The following is a 17,786-nucleotide window of genomic DNA, read 5'->3' as shown; positions in this document are numbered from 1 at the left end:
TCCTGCATTTATCTATAAGACTTAAGCGACGGCATGGCGTTCCCATTTACCCTGCCTCTTCGTTAGGTTGGGGGGGGGGGGATCTCATGACTAAGGTCCCTAAAATGGTCAAAGGGCTGGTGGGTCGGTAGGCTGATCTAAATTAGGGAGGAGTTATAGAGAGTATGTAGGAGGTGTAGGAGAGGGAGGTTGTTGTTCTCCGAGGCCAAAGCACTGTGATCAATGGCGTACAATCAGCCGCCTCAGACTCCCATGACTCACTGATCAGTCATAGTCAATGAACACATAAATGAATCAATCAATAACGTCAGGCCTGGCCACGGAACTGCTTAACCTGAACCACTGTGAGGACAGACCACCACCAAACTGCTGGGTGTGTAGGGGACGCAGATTGTAGACTAAACAAGTTGCATAATTTGTTCTGCATAATTAGGCAGATTTTCACTGTAGGCGCACTATTCTGAAAAACGTATTTGTTTCTCAAAAACACTTCCTCTCAGATGAACTGGTTTTCTCTAAAATGGTATAGTTTCACCCAGAGAAATGTAAGCCAAGTGAAATAATTTCCCCTCGATACATGACACTGTGTCAATTGTTGATTTTTCTTGTTGTACCTTCGGTTGAGAGTCAAACAGTTTGCGAAAGGTGTGATAGAAAAGCTACAGCATTGTGGACCTATGATCTCATGACGCTACGCTCTCAGAAGAAATTAGTACAAAAAACTGTGCACAGGTGTGCTTTTCACTTGCGATGGGGACATATTCATATATAGTGATAAGCAACATTGACCCTTTCTTGGTCGAGGCCAACGCTCACTGGATTACAGAAATAATGTGAACGTGAATGGAGAGGCCATTTCTGTCCTTCAAATATCTTTTTTTTTTTTGTTGTTTTTTGTCCAATAAGCTGTGTGGGTTTCTGGCAGTGCTGCTGGCCCTGAAGTGACCAGGGATTTCTGCTTGGCTGGGTTTTGGATTTGCAAAGCTGACAGAAGGACTTCGGTTGGGAAGAAGGAGAGCCAAACATTGCTACCAAGTCACTAACTTGAAAGGCTCATTTGAATAAGATACCTTTTTCCCCAAAAATAAATACGCATATTTGCTTAAATGTCCTGAGGTTCACTTAATGGCTCCATTTTGTTTTCTGATTCGCTTGATTTGTCGTTCTAAGTAAACAATGAAAGATGCCAAAAGAGACCCGTTTTGGTCAGTTTTTTTGTAATAATCGTAGAAGTGCATGAAAAATGACATTTGCGGATTGTCTTTTGCTGGTGTGGCTACAATTACTTTTTAACAGGGAAAGTATCTCTGCCTTGCCCTTCTCCAGCTTCTTTGGCCTATTCATTGAACAAAGCTGCTTAAGCGCACTTAAGCGCATTAGCATTTGGATGACAGGGGACCATATTGACCCTGCATTTGGAGGGCCTAAATGAGTGAAAGATGGAGCGATTTGTTAGGGCTTTAGAAACCAGCTTTGGGGGGGGGGGGGACCGGGAACTTCACTTACTGCTCTGTGTTTGTTCTAATCTGGTGTGCCGTTTCGAGCAAGCAAGACTGATTTGTGACATTTCAGTCTAAAGGCCCTTTTTCTGCCCGTTATATTGGCTTGACCTGATTAACTAATCTGTGCTTTGAATTTCAATCAGGCTGCTGTCCCTGCAGTGTGGTATGGGAACCACTGGCTGAGGGATTACCTCATTCAACTGTCTTCAAACACAGATGGTCGAATGTTTAACTAATTGTTAAAAGAGTCCACAAAGGGGAATTTAACCATGCACACGGTCCACAGGGTCAATACATACGAGGGGGGACAGTAAAATTGAGCTTTTTTTTGGTTTTGGGGGGGGGGGGGGTGTCTTAAAAAATAATTCAAATGCGTAGTGGTGTGCATGTGTTCTGTGTGTGGAATATAGAATGGGCATCAGTAATGTGATACAGTATAGCCTTCTGTACTGTAGGCTGTACCTCTTTTCAAGTGTGTGTGTGTGTGTGTGTGTGTGTGTGTGTGTACGCGGGCGCGCATATGTGTGTGAGAGATGGACTGTTTTGTCGTCTTTTGTTGCTGTACCTTGATAAATTGCCATCCTTTGACACCACACCACACAATACACATTTACATTTGTTTTGTCCAAGCCTATCTTAATCTACCTCCGTATGATATTTTGCTCCATCCTATGAGAAGTAGTGAATCCTGCCACTAACCCCCCCCCCCCCCCTTCCTTCCTCTCTCCCACTACAGAGTCTGTGCTCCACTGCCACCATGCAGACGGTCAGACTAGGTGACACCAATGAAGTTGACAAGCTAATATTCAGAGAATCTGAGAACGATCGCAAGGTATGCTACATTATTGAACATGCACTGTATCTGACATTTCAACGTTTTATCAGAATTACTCATGTGTAGCATCTCACCTGAACATAGAATAGCTTCTTTGTAAGAGAAAAATGACACAACCTTTCCCATACGTTAGAATCTACAGGCCTTTGCGTGACAAGGCCAGCCTAGTACAGCTTTACAAGGCTTTGCTCAGTTTGGCCCTATGGTGAGAATTAAGCATAAGTGAACAGGTGGTGTTTATATTACACTTCTGACCGAATGAATGCTGCCCCTAACATCACAGCACATTACCCTTCATGAAATTAGTTGAAGCTCTAATTAGAGCTGGTTCAGATGAGGATCACTATTAATCGGCCCTATATTCTGCTCCCCTCCTCTGCCCCTTTTAGGTTGTACTTCAACTTGAAAAGAAGCTTTTCAATTATATTAACCAGGATGTTTTCCGGGAAAACAATGGGACCCTGGTAAGTTATTCATTTTGTTTTGTAACTCTGGGAGGTTTATTCAATTTGGGTTTTTTTTGCGGACGTTATGATAGTCAAAGTAACAGGAATGTGCTACATTTACAAAATGTCAAAATTCACTGCAAAAACAAGTGAATTAAAGACATTGATGTGATGCAGAATTTGATTTGAGGCTTTGAGGGTTTTTTGGGACGTGGGGTTAGGTAAAACGATTAGGCCACACAGTGGGTGTCATTGTGACAGGACAGAAGCGAGTGGTGCAGATGTTCTGACGGAGGCCCTCACGCCTTCCTGCCTCATATGAACACTGATTTCAAACATCCTCGCCGTCCTACCTGAGAGGTCAAACACCTCATGAATGCCTCCAGAATTGACAATCTCCTTGCCTCAGCTCCACCCCTCCCTTTTCCCTCCTCATCCCTCTCCTCCTCCACCCTCTCCTCCTCTGCCCCTTCCTCACTCCTCCTCCACCCCTCCCTCACGCCTCATCCCTCTCCTCCTCCACCCCTCCCTCACGCCTCTTCCCTCTCCTCCTCCACCCCTCCCTCACGCCTCATCCCTCTCCTCCTCCACCCCTCCCTCACGCCTCTTCCCTCTCCTCCTCCACCCCTCCCTCACGCCTCATCCCTCTCCTCCTCCACCCCTCCCTCACGCCTCTTCCCTCTCCTCCTCCACCCCTCCCTCGCGCCTCTTCCCTCTCCTCCTCCACCCCTCCCTCACGCCTCGTCCCTCTCCTCCTCCACCCCTCCCTCACGCCTCGTCCCTCTCCTCCTCCACCCCTCCCTCACTCCTCTTCCCTCTCTTCCTCCACCACTCCCTCATCCCTCTCCTCCTCCACCCCTCCCTCACGCCTCATCCCTCTCCTCCATTCATTCATGATTATCTGTAATCATGGTAGCATCCACATTAATGTAGAAGTGTTCAGAAATGTATTCTATTCTTATTCCCGAAAAAAGTAAATATCAAATACTGTACGTAGGGGAGTGTATGTCCTCTTTAATAAGTGATTCAGAAATATTCCCATAGAGGTGAGGAGACACACATAGTACATACCAACTTATGGTGCTTCAATCCTTGGACATATTCATTGGGCACCAAATGGAAGAAAACAGATTGAATCGCAGAGGGACTACCCAGATCTGGTCCAATAATAAAATAATTTTTGTTTTCCATTGCAAAACATGTTTTCTGTTGTGTGTGTGTGTGTGCCCTAATGAATACAACCATGATTCTTAGCATCCTGACCCATCTTCTTAGGACACAATACTCTGAGTGTATGTACAGTGGCAAGAAAAAGTACCCTTGCAATTAGCTGGACTTCTGCATAAATTGGTCATAAAATTTGATCAGATCGTCATCTAAGTCACAACAATAGACAAACAGTCTGCTTAAACTAATAACACACAAACAATTATACGCTTTCATGTCTTTATTGATCACACTGTGTAAACATTCACAGTGGAGGGTGTAAAAAGTATGTGAACCCTTGGATTTAATAACTGGTTGATCCCTCTTTGGCAGCAATAACCTCAACCAAACGTTTTCTGTAGATGCGGATCAGACCTGCACAACGGTCAGGAGGAATTTTGGACCATTCCTCTTCACAAAACTGTTTCAGTTCAGCAATATTCTTGGGATGTCTGGTGTGAACCCCTCTCTTGAGATCATGCCACAGCATCTCAATCTGGTTGAGGTCAGGACTCTGACTGGTCCACTCCAGAAGGTGTATTTTTTTCTGTTGAAGCCATTCTGTTGTTGATTTACTTCTGCGTTTTGGGTCATTGTGCTGATGCATCACCCATCTTCTGTTGAGCTTCAATTGGAGGACAGATAGCCTTACATTCTCCTGCAAAATGTCTTGATAAACTTGGGAATTAATTTTTCCATCGATGATAGCAAGCTGTCCAGTCCCTGAGACAGCGAAGCAGCTCCAAACCATTATGCTACATCCACCATACTTTACAGTTGGGATGAGGTTGTGTTGGTGTGCTGTGCCTTTTTTCTCTCCACACATAGTGTTGTGTGTTCTTTCCAAACAACTCAACTTTGCTTTTCATCTGTCCACAGAATGTTTTGCCAGTAGTGCTGTGGAACATCCAGATGCTATTTTGCGAACTTCAGACGTGCAGCAATGTTTTTTTGGACAGCAGTGGCTTCTTTCGTGGTGTCCTCCCATGAACCCCATTCTTGTTTAGTGTTTTACGTGTTATAGACTCTTCAACAGAGATGATAGCATGTTCCAGAGACTTCTGTAAATCTTTAGCTGACACTCCAGGATTCTTCTTAACCTCATTGAGCATTCTGCGCTGTGATCTTGCAGTCATCTTTGCAGGACGGCCACTCCTAAGGAGAGTAGCAACAGTGCTGAACTTTCTTCATTTATAAACAATTTGTCTTACCATGGACTGATGAACATCAAGGCTTTTAGACATACTTTTGTAAACCTTTCCAGCTTTATGCAAGTCAACCATTCTTAATCTTGGGTCTTCCGAGATCTATTTTGTTCGAGGAATGGTTAACATCAGGCAACGCTTCTTGTGAATAGCAAACTCACATTTTGTGAGTGTTTTTTATAGAGCAGGGCAGCTCTAACAAACGTCTCCAATCCGACTCCAGGTTAGCTGATTCCTGACTCCAATTAGCTTTTGGAGAAGTCATTAGCCTAGGGGTTCACATACTTTTTCCAACCTACACCGTGAATGTTGAAATAACATATTCGATATAGACAACACACAAATTATTTGTGTTTTTCTTATTAGTTTAAGCACACTGTGTTTGTCTGTTGTGACTTAGATGAAGATCAGATCTAATTTTATGACCAATTTATGCAGAAATCCAGATAATTCCAAAGGGTTCACATACTTTTTCTTGCCACTGTATGTTCAAGCAATTGGACGTATATTGCATTCGGGAAGTATTCAGACCCCTTGACTTTTTCCACATTTATCATGGTTTGAACAATGTGCGTAATTCCAGTCCACATAATACAGTACAATACAATAGTTATACAGTTCACACCAAAAAAGATTAGCCTACTGGAGCTAGTTAAATGTATTTACCCAAGACAGCATATACTGTAGCTAGCTACATCTATGGCCTTTTATGTTTTTCTGTTGTGCGTAATGTGCAGTAACCTATATAATTTATTGGATAACGGCACAATCATTTGGGCTTTTTTGGACTTGGGCTCATTAAATGTATGGCTCATCAGGCTCTGGTATCATCAGACTTGAATTTTCGACCAAATCTCAAATAAAATCCAGACATAGGCATATTTATATGCTTTATAATGCTTTTGAATAACATCTGGTTTTGGCGGGAAATACCGGGTTACCCGTGTGAGAACTGATATACTCTCGGTATGGAACATTTGTCAAATATCGGGAAAATATTAAACCCTTGGCTGTGTTGTTTCGGAGGACACACGACTCGCGACCTTCGCCTCTCCCGAGTTCGTACGGGAGTTGCAGCAATGAGACAAGACTGTAACTACCAATTGGATGCTAGGACATTTGGGAGAAAAAGGGATAAAAGTCAAATACAAAATAAGAGTTGGTTTCATCAGACCAGAGAATCTTGTTTCTCATTGTTTGAGAGTCTTTTGACAAACTCCAAGTGGGCTGTCATGTGCCTTTTACTGAGGAGTGGCTTCCGTCTGGCCAATCTACCAAAAAGGCCTGTTTTGGTGGAGTGCTGCAGAGATGGTTGTCCTTCTGGAAGGTTCTCCCATCTCCACAGAGGAACTCTGTCAGAGTGACCATCAGGTTCTTGGTCACCTCCCTGACCAAGGCCCTTCTCCCCCCGATTGCTCAGTTTGGCCGGGCGGCCAGCTCTAGGAAGAGTCTTGGGGGTTCCAAACTTCTTCCATTTAAGAATGATGAAGGCCACTGTGTTCTCGGGGACCTTCAATGTTGCAGAAATGTTTTGCTACCCTTCCCCAGATCTGTGCCTTGACACAATCCTCTCTCGGAGCTCTACGGACAATTCCTTCGACCTGAAGGCTGGTTTTGTGCTCTAACATGCACTGTCAACTGTGGGACCTTATATAGACAGGTGTGAGCCTTTCAGAATCATGTCCAATCAATTGAATTGACCACAGGTAGACGCCAATCTAGTTGTAGAAACATCTCAAGGGTGATCAATGGAAACAGGATGCCAATTTGAGAGAGATCACCTACACTGATTTAAAGCAGCAATATTTGAGTGATAGGTTTTAAAACTCTGCAGCTGCAATTAGAAAAAATTATAATCTGTGCAATAAAAAAATAAGGAGATCCCCGAAAACCAGATGGAGATGGGTAAATTAGATGCGCATTCTGTCTTTATATTACTATAGCATAGGCTATGCTGCAGCAAATGCAGGTCTACCTGTCACAATAAAAAAAGTTACCATGATGAGATGATAGGTCTACATGCATTGTGAACTGCGCTCCATACTGAGATGGACTGTCTCTCCCCACCCTGAGTGTTGATGATTCATCATGCAGAGGCCGTAGAGAAGCCACATTTAGACATCGCATTCAATTTCACTCCATGCTGTTCATATAAATAATTTATTATAGTTTACCGGTTTCTCAGTTATTTATCCTGGGAAAAGGGAGTGGTTTTGGGCGGTAAATCTTCTTTCCCACCATTCAACACTAGTAGGTGCACAGGTCAAGAGACAAATTGGCGTAATCGGGGAAAGGCGGACACCTAGTCAGTTGTACAACTGAATGCCTTCAACTGAAATGTGTCTTCTGCATTTCACCCAACCCCTCTGAATCAGAGAGGTGCGGGGGGCTGCCATTATCGACATCCACATCTTCGGCGCACGGCGAACAATAGGTTAACTGCCTTGCTCGGGGGCAGAATGACAGATTTTTACCTTGTCAGCTCGGGGATTCGATCCAGCAACCTTTCGGTTACTGGCCCAACGCTCTAACCAATCAAGGTGAAATACAGTGCCAAATTCAATATCGCCTTACCTGGGGTGTGTAATCATTAGTCCAAACAGTTATTATTAAGAACAGTTTCTATTGTAAGACCAGAGTTTATTTTGGACAAATTCAGGTAGGTCCCTCACAATTTGGTTTACTTCCGTTTTTGTAACAGAATTGGTGGAATGAATACACCCGTGATCACCCGCACACACAGTTCACTTTCATAGCAGCCACATACATCACTTTGCTCATTGTATAATTCCTTCTCGCATCTACACGTTCTCCTCCTCTCACCTTTTTCTTCACTTGTGGACTTCAGTGCAGAACACAACAGCTGTCTGTGACCAGGTGCAAAGACCCCTCCAAATAAAGCGTTCATACCATAACCGCTAACCCCCACACATCGTTGTCAAGATATTAACGTTACAGTCAACATACTGGAACTAACGACTTAGTAAACCCACAATCCAAACCATGTGTACATCACGTAGTAGTGTACAGCAAGCAGTTTAACAGTTACACCGATGGGCCCCGGTGGCAATAAATGAATCAAATCAAAAGCTTACCTTGACTTAAAAGAGTTGCGGTGTTGGATAGCCTTATCCAGCTAGCTAACATACATAGCATTCGTCTTTGTTTGAGTCAGGTTGTTGAGCATGCTAAATTAGCTGTATTAGCTAAGTAAGCCAAATGTAAACTAAGAAGAAGAAGAACAATAATCCAATAATTCATGTGACACGTATGACTCTTCAAGTGGTGTCTGTCTGTGTGTATCTACTGTAAGTGTATGTGGGGCTGTATGTCTGTGTCTCTTTTAGTATTGGTGTGCGTGTTTATGTGGTGTGTGTGTTGGGCCTCAGGAGGCCCCCACTTCCTTCTTTCCCTCTCCCGTGCAGAGCCCAGCAAGATAAATGGCGTAATGGGGGATCAGAGATAATCTGATGGTCATGGTCTAGTTAAACACACCGTGTTATGATCCTTATAAAACAAACTACCTTCCCAAAAGGATAAATGTTCCCCCCTGCAACCCTCGGAGGAGGAAAAAAAATCCATTGCATCTTTCATCAACTACTAGACTTGTACCAGCTTGACAGAAATTTAATTCGAGGCAGCTCTCAAAAATAATTATTGTATTTTGAGGAGTAATCATTGGTCGGGACATGATTGAATGTGTCCATGCCTATTGACTTTTGCTATGATTAATAGGATTGTTTAATCAATATTCCCATCGAAATTGTATAATTAATTATCCCGAACGCTGTCAGGCCGGGACGATGGAGAGCCCTGATGAGTATTTGGGAAGATTACATTTTCCGGGAGTGGTGGCGTCGAGCGGCACAGGGGCTTGCTCCTCAGCGGCGGGGCAGAGGTAAAGGGGGCGGGCGGTGAGGGGATATATGTCCCTGTGGACACGGATTCTGTGGAGACGCGTGCCCCCCTCTACCTCCTATTTATCCAGTAGTGCATCCTCCATCCAGCCGCCTCCCTCCCCTCTCCATCATTGATTTTGTTTCAGTATCTTTTTATTCTAACTTTATCAGTTGTGGTATCAGCTGACGTCCGGGGGAAAGAGGGGGATGTTTTTGGAGTCCTGTTGCGAGTGATGAACTTTTCTGTCAGGGCCGCTCTTCTTTGTCATGCTCCCTGCGTACTCGCGACATTACTCAAGCCGGAAGAGTTTTCCAAATGAACTAAATAAATATATAAATAAGGATCAATCACCTTCCCGGCTAAACTTCTTTCATATTTTACCTGTCAGTTTCCTTGAGTGGTAATACAGCAGAATGCTAAATAATGTGTGACCTTAGCTGGGAAGATAAACATGGAAGGCCAGGGAGAATGGGCTCTTGTGCTGTCTCTTATACCTGAATGCCTTGCTACACTGAAAGGCTCATTGTGCTTTTACTAGTATTGATCTGTTCCTCAGTCTGATCATGAGGTATACAGCATATATATTACTGTATGTTGATGTCCATGTATGGCTTGCCCTACGAGCTAAATGTGGATTATAGGAAAAGGCACTTTTGTGTTTTTTGCCCTTGACACAAGTCTGGGAATACGCACTTGGCGTATGTGGACACCTGCTCGTCGAACATCTCATTCCAAAATCATGGGCATTAAGGTGGAGTTGGTTCCGCCTTTGCTGCTATAACAGCCTCTACTCTTCTGTTTCCGCTAGATGTTGGAATATTACTGCGGGGACTTGCTTCCATTTAGCCACAAGAGCATTAGTGAGGTCGAGCACGAATGTTGGGCGATTAGGCCTGGCTCACAGTCAGTGTTCCAATTAATCCCGAAGGTGTACGATGCGGTTAAGGTCAGGGCTCTGTGCAGGCCAGTCAAGTTCTTCCACACCGATCTCGACAAACCATTTCTGTATGTACCTCACTTTTTGCACAGGGGCATTGTCAGGCTGAAACAGGAAAGGGACTTCCCCAAACTGTTGCCACAGTTGGAAGCACAGAATCGTCTAAAATGTCATTGTATGCTGTCGTCTGGCCCGAACCATGAAAAACAACCCCAGACCATTATTCCTTCTCCACATAACTTTACAATTGGCACAATGCTTTTGGGCAGGTAGCTTTCTCCTGGCATCCGCCAAACCCAGATTCGTCCGTTGGACTGCCAGATGGTGAAGCTGGATTCATCACTCGAGAGAACGCGTTTCCACTGCTCCAGAGTCCAATGGGGGTGAGCTTTACACCACTTCAGCCGAACGCTTGTCATTGCACATAGTGATCGTAGGCTTGTGCGCGGCTGCTCGGGCCATGGAAACCCATTTCATGAAGCCCCTGAAGAACAGTTCTTGTGCTTCCAGAGGCAGTTTGGATCTTGGTAGGGAGTGCAACACTACCACTCACTACCAAGGACAGATGATTTTTACGTACTTCAGCACTCGGCGGTCCCGTTCTGTGAACTTGTGTGGCATACCACTTCGCGGCTGAGCCTTAGACGTTTCCACTTCACAGTAACAGCACTTACAGTTGACCGGGGCAGCTCTAGCAGGGCCGACATTTGGCGAACTGACTTGTTGAAAAGGTGGCATCCTATGACGGTGCCACGTTGAAAGTCACTAAGCTCTTCAGTAAGGCCAGTCTACTGACAATGTTTGTCTATGGAGATTGAATGGATGTGTGCTCGATTTTATACACCGAATAGGCGAATCCACTATTTTGAAGGAGTTTCCACATACTTTATTGTCTATAGTGTGAGTAAATGAATGAATTAACAATCCCCCTAGAGATTTTAAGGTATTATGCAATTGATATAACCTTAACTATGATAAGAGAGAGCATAATAGGACTGTAGCCTCTAGCCGGCTGGCTGTTTAGGTTGACCATCTCAAGGCGCTCGGCCATTCCCTATCAGCGACAGTTTATTGATTCCACACCAAGTAATGAAGATTTCATAAAACTAAGAAAAAATATGGCCTGGCAATATAAGCCAAATGTGTGCCGTAAAAATAAAATTAAATGACCTTTCACCTCTGTGTGTACTGATGTCTTTTAATGGCAGCAGGTGTTGTCAGAGGGATAGTTTGACACGTGTAAATCAAAGCACAATTATGAGCTTGGACAACCACTGGCCGGGTTGGAGGGACAGTCAGCCCAGAGACCTTTATTTCCCTCTGTTCCTGCAACTTCTCCCTCTTATAACAATCACAGCTAGCGTGATTTAGGTGTGTGTTGCCTGAGCCGTATTGGCTAGCAGCCCTCTCCAACAACTCCAAGGTCATTTCGGTCTGACAAACTACTGGGCCAGCTTTATAATGCAACGAGGCCTTGAACCAATATAAACTGGGATTTTTTTTTACTGCTGACCTACCAGACCAGCAAATCATTATGCTTAATTGACCCGGGATGAAATGTAGTGTGAAATTTCAGCCCTTGGGTTTTCCAGTCAACCTAAATGAATTACTCAACATTCACTTAAAAGCTCTGTGCACACATACACACACATCATGGAAACACAATGTGCTTCATCACCCCCAACATTGCTCATCTGCTGCCTTTTAAAGGTGTCACTTCTCATCTCGGCTGCACTAACTCTCCATGGAGACAAGAACACCTGTCCACACACACTCACAGAAACAGACCCGTGTACACATACACAGGTACTCTATTAGGGTAAGAATAACAAAGATCTGAGGCACTATAACGCACACAGGGACAATTACGCACTGCACCTCTATAAACTTATATGCTGGCACACTCTTCCACACAAGGTCTCTCTGCACACACACACACACACACCCTTGGAGCAATGCGTGTCATTGGGAGAACGGTGGTGGTGGTGGTGCACAGTGAAGCGAATCCTCTGGGCTCTATTCCTCATTCAGTGTGTGAGCTCTCCTGTGACCCTGTCTCTGTGAGTTTGATGAATGCCGCACATCTGCCCTCCTGAACCACAGAGACTGTCTGAGGGCCCCACTGCCTGGAAAGTAATGGCCACTGTTCTACACCACTGGCGCACACACACACACAGAAATGCACAGATGCTCACACTTTACACATAAGCATGCATAAAGTATGGATTAGGCTACTCGCGCTTACCCACAAGCAGTCGCTCATACACACTTGCACAGGCTCCAGGCATACACACACGCATGTACATTTATCCCACATACAGCATGTATGTAAAAATGCCAATAAAGTTTTAATCTGGTTTACAAGCGTGTTGGGTTTGTGAATTGATGGCTGTTATTGTACTCCACGGATGTGGTTAACGCTGCTCTTCTGCCTGTCTTGGCCTCCGCTTGGTTAGATGTTTTCCTCTAAATATTAATGCTGTTGTCATTTCACCTAGATGGAGGGTGCATTATCATGTAGGTGGAGAGGACAATATCATCTAGGTGGCGATTACATTCCATTCACTCCATTTTTACATGTCGTACAGCAATGTAATGTCATTATTGTTTGAACTAGCGTTAAATGTACTTGACAGCCTTACACAGGCAGTGTATAGGAACTCATCAGACACTGAGATCTATTTTTGGCTGGCGTTAAGCTAGCGCAATTGTCAAACGCATGCTCGTTTGCAATTTTTGTTTTCAAACCCTAGTTGCAGGATTGGTAATTTACCTGTTTTACATGAGGTCGCTTGCTCTGAGGTGGGACGGGTGGCAAAATGACCATTTCAGTAAGTCTAACCAAAAGTTGGTGTTAGCGGTAATGTGGTTGGTTATGGCATGGAATTTGACAGCGGAAGTGCAACCTATCCAGCCATGACGAACAGTGCCCATATACACATGGAACAAGAGATGTGTGCTTTTTGTGCCCGTAAATTTCGTGTTTAGAAACGTCAATCTCCCCCCCCCCCCCCCAGTACATTCGCCAAGTAGTCAAGACTATAAAGGGTTTGGCTCGTGAGACCACTTTGAAATCAATCTTAAACCAAAGCCTAAAAGATCACGTAGGCTATATGCCCATCATGGAATGAGAGATGAGGTAATCCGGTGACACTCGTATTTTGAAACGTTTAAGTTATTTTCCTGTAACAACTGCTTGTTTTTCGTCTTATTAAAAAACAAGCCCTTATAGTATATCCCTTTGAGCATGGTGAAGTTATTAATTACACTTTGGATGGTGTATCAATACACCCAGTCACTACAAAGATACAAGCGTCCCAAAGATACAGGCGTCCTTCCTAACTGTAGTTGCTCAGGGATTTCACCATTGGTGACTTTAAAAAAAGAGTTTTATGCCTGTGAAATTGAGAAAACTGAGGATGAATCAACAACATTGTAGTTACTCCACAATACTAACCTAAATGACAGAGTGAAAAGAAGGAAGCCTGTACAGAATAACAAATATTCCAGAACATGCATCAAATCAAAGCAAATGTATTTATGAAGCCCTTTTTACATTGGCAGGTGTCACAAAGTGCTTATACAGAAACTCAACCTAAAACAGCAATCAATGCCGATGTCGAAGCACGGTGGCTAGGGAAAAACTCCTTAGAAAGGCAGGAACCCTGCAACAAACACAGAGAGGAACCAAGCAAATGCGTCCTGTTTGCAGTAAGGCCCTAAAGTAATACTGAAAATAAATGTTGCAAAGAAATGAACTATGTCCTGAAATCGAAGCGTTATGTTTCGGGCAAATCAAACACAACACATCGCTGAGTGCCACTGCATATTTTCAAGGATATTGGTGGCTGCATCATGTTATGGGTACGCTTGTCATCGCAAAGACTGATGAGTTTTTGGGGATTGAAAGAAATGCAATAGAGCTACGAGGAAAACCTGGTTTAGTCTGCTTTCCAACAGACACTGGGAGACAATTCCACCTTTCAGCAGGACAAATTTTATTTTTTACCTTTAGTTAACTAGGCAAGTCAGTTAAGAACAAATTCTTATTTTCAATGAAGGCAGGGGCAGTTCAGGGGCAAAATGACAGATTTTTGCCTTGTCAGCTCGGGGGTTTGATCTTGCAACCTTCCGGTTACTAGTTCAACGCTCTAACTACTAGGCTAGCTGCCGCCCCAATAACCCAAAACACAAGGCCAAATTTACACTGGAGTTGCTTACCATGTTCCTGAGTACCTACTTACAGTTTTGACTTAAATCAGCTTGAAAATCTATGGCAAGACTTGAAAATGGCTGTCTAGCAATGATCAACAAGATAGTGTTTTACTTTATTATAATTTTTTACAAATGCTAGTTTTTTCCACACTTTGACATTACAGTATTTGGTTTAGATCGTTGACAAAAAATGAAAAATGTATTTTAATCCCACCATGTAGCACAACAGAATGTGGATAAAGGGTGTGAATACTTTCTGAAGGCACAGTATAAAGTGATCTGTGCATCAGAATAACAGCATAAAAAAATGATTTAAATTTTACATATCAAAGTACTTAAGTAAAATTACTTTGAACTATGGGAGTAAAAAGTACTACAATGTTTTAAACCAGATACTTTTAGACTTTTACTGTGTATTATTTTACTGGGTGACTTTCACCTTTTACTTGAGTCATTTTCTATTAAGGTATTTTTACTTTTACTCAAGTATAACAATTAAATACTTTTCCCACCACTGACAAAACTGAATGACCACTTCTGCACAAGCTGCCACTGTTTTGAACAGATTCGATTATACTATTTAGAATGAGTAGAACGCAACACGCATGCAAATGCAATAAGTGAAAACACATTATCTAACTGGGGATAGCTAGCTAACATAATGTTACAAAGTGTGGTGCGCTAGTCAGTTAACTTTAATTCTGAAATAACTTCATATTTCCAAGTTAGTCAGATATTAGTTTAGAAAGACGTGAAACTGGCATGGGAGCTAGCAAGCTACCAGCTAGCTATAGCTGCTTGCCAAAGGTAGAAAACGGTTTGATTTGACCCAAAAATCGACCAAACTGTTTCTCAAAATTACTGTTGCTGGCTAAATAATTTCATCATGCTTTGTGATGGACCCTTTTTTATGCTGTTTTGGTCCACACAACATGTCTGTCACCTACAGTAGAACCTGATGATCAATATGGGGGGAAACAATAGGCCACTGTCATGCTTTTTGTCCTACCAGATCCACGGTGAGAAGGTTCCAGCTATTGTATCCCTCTGTCCTTCAACTCTTGTTGGATGTTGATGTCTGGTTTATCAGGTCCCAGGCTCCCATGACTGTTATGATAAATTTTGACAAGTTAATTACAATTAGCTTTTTGCTTTAGCGCCATCTGTACCTGATAGAGCAGATCTAGTCGCACGTGCGGAAGTAAGCCATCTAGCGCGAGAAACATATTGGGAGGGAGAATAGAGCAGACCCAGAAGTTCTGACTGAACACACATTTGAGCGGCCCAGGACGGTCCATTTACTTTGTGCTGTTGCCATTTATGCTTTGATATCCTGCGATTTTCATTGGAGCAGTTCCCCCCTCATAGCATATCTGGCAAAACAATCCAAGCAATGTTCACACGGCCTATGCGCCCGTGGAGGCAGAGCTGCTGCTGCTGGCAGTCACTGAAGGGCCGAGTAGTAACAATATATTTTTCAAACAGGAAAACATACACATTTAGCTCACTTTTATGAGCATTTAAAACATAATACATGAATTATATTTTTAAAGTAATGTTTTGACCAATCACATGTGTTTCTTCTTTTTTTTTACCAATTACAAGTGGGGTGCCGCCCCTAACGTCTTAATGGGCGGTCCGCTGCCCAGCCGAATTGGAGTTGATGACAATGCAAAGACTGTCAATAACCGACAGAACTTGAGAGAAACGCATGCACTATTAAGCCATGGAACGCCTTGATTGGCCACTGAGTGGCCAAGCCCTCGTCACACCTACAACTTGTTTATTAATCAAAACCCAGCCCTTTCGCACTAACGTCAGCTATTGCGTTCATAATAAAAAATTGTGAAAATAGCAAAAATATCTCTGATACACCTCCAGTCCTACAGCGCTACTGTCAGTGCTTAGATTTACCATTGCATTAGATTTGTTAAAATGGAGCCCACTATCACAGGGGTTGCCAGATATCTGTCCGCCGCTCAGGGAGTCAGCAATTTAGGTGCCCCTGCTACCTGCTGATCTCCCAGATAATTAGTGTGTATAAGGAGCTGCTAATTGCACTTCTCACTAATGATTTATGGGATTTGGAAAGAGGGGGAGATGGTGGGGGGGGGGGGGGGGGTTGTAAGTCGGTGCTGGTGCAGTCAGAGGTTGTGCGGCTGGGGGAGGGGACATGATTGATGAAGACTGTTTGGGATCCACTGTCAGCTTAGAGAGACAGACCTCCACCATCAGCAGCAGACTGGGGGCTGTGGTAGGACAGGACAGGTATGGCTCTGGAACAGCCAGGCCAGGGACACACACATCAACACTGGTCAGCTGTTCTCACACACATGCCTTTATGTATCACCACAGTGTTCATGACACTTATATAGTATGGTGGTAAAGGGGCAAATCCACACGTCAAAAAAGAAGAGAAAGGAAGCTAACACAATTATCTGACACTTACTCTTGCACGCAGGAGCCACACACTCATAGTTATTCACTCAGCGAGTGATGACTGACACAGAGGATATTACGTGCTGTAATACATTTTTCTTTTACCCTTTCTGAAGGCACTGTAGTTATAAATAAATGATTCATACCCATTGACTTATTCCACATTTTGTTATAACCTGAATAAATAAAAATGTATTACATTTGGGATTTTTCTTACCCATCTACACACAATACCCCATCATGACAAAGTGAAAACGTGTTTTTAGAAATGTTTGCAGATGTATTGAAAATGATATACAGAAATATAAGTATTCACAAGTAGTCAATACATGTTAGTCACCTTTGGCAGCGATTACAGCTGTGAGTCTTTCTGGTTAAGTCTCTAAGAGCTTTGCACACCTGGATTGTACAATATTTGCCCATTATTCTTTTAAAAATTCTTCAGTCTGTTAAATTGGTTGTTGATCATTGCGAGGCAACCATGTTGTCAAGTCAAAACTGTAACCCGGACACACAGGAACATTGACTGTCTTCTTGGTAAGCAACTCCAGTGTCGATTTGGCCTTTTAGGTAATTGTCCTGCTGAAAGTTTAATTCATATCCCAGTGTCTGTGCTTAGCTCCATTCTATTTATTTTTTTTATCCTGAAAAACTCCCCAGTCCTTAACAATTACATGCATACCCATAACATGATTCAGCCACCACTATGCTTGAAAATATGGGATAGTGGTACTCAGTAATGTGTTGTATTGGATTTGCCCCAAATATAACACTTTGTATTCAGGACAGAAAGTTAATTATTTTGCCACATCTTTGGCAGTTTTACTTTAGTGCCTTGTGGAGTAGCTACAAGTAACTACAACTTCATCCATCCTCAGTTTTCTCCTATCAGAGCCAATAAACTTTTTTAAAGTCACTATTGGCCTCATGGTAAAATCCCTGAGCGGTTTCCTTCCTCTCCGGCAACTGAGTTAGGAAGAACACCTGTATCTTTGTAGTGACTGGGTGTATTGATACACCATCCAAAGTGTAATTAATAACTTCACCATGCTCAAAGGAATATTCACGGTCGGCTTTTTGACATTTTATAACCATCTACCA

General features: G+C 43.2%; 1 protein-coding gene across 2 annotated transcripts in view; it reads left to right on the top strand.

Moving 5' to 3' along the window:
- The window catches only part of LOC139381922 (inositol polyphosphate-5-phosphatase A-like), a 181,753-nt gene that overhangs the window by 149,139 nt on the left and 14,828 nt on the right, over positions 1-17,786 (top strand). For both annotated transcript variants that reach the window (XM_071125783.1, XM_071125784.1), the window contains exons 10-11: positions 2,239-2,334; positions 2,727-2,801. In XM_071125783.1, the coding sequence (XP_070981884.1) occupies positions 2,239-2,334; positions 2,727-2,801 (171 nt within the window). The remainder of the gene's footprint in view (positions 1-2,238; positions 2,335-2,726; positions 2,802-17,786) is intronic.

The sequence above is a fragment of the Oncorhynchus clarkii genome, chromosome 23 (assembly GCF_045791955.1).
Source record: "Oncorhynchus clarkii lewisi isolate Uvic-CL-2024 chromosome 23, UVic_Ocla_1.0, whole genome shotgun sequence".
NCBI lineage: Eukaryota > Metazoa > Chordata > Actinopteri > Salmoniformes > Salmonidae > Oncorhynchus > Oncorhynchus clarkii.
Note: the sequence above shows the minus strand (reverse complement) of the source record. Positions and strands in the feature narration are given on the sequence as shown.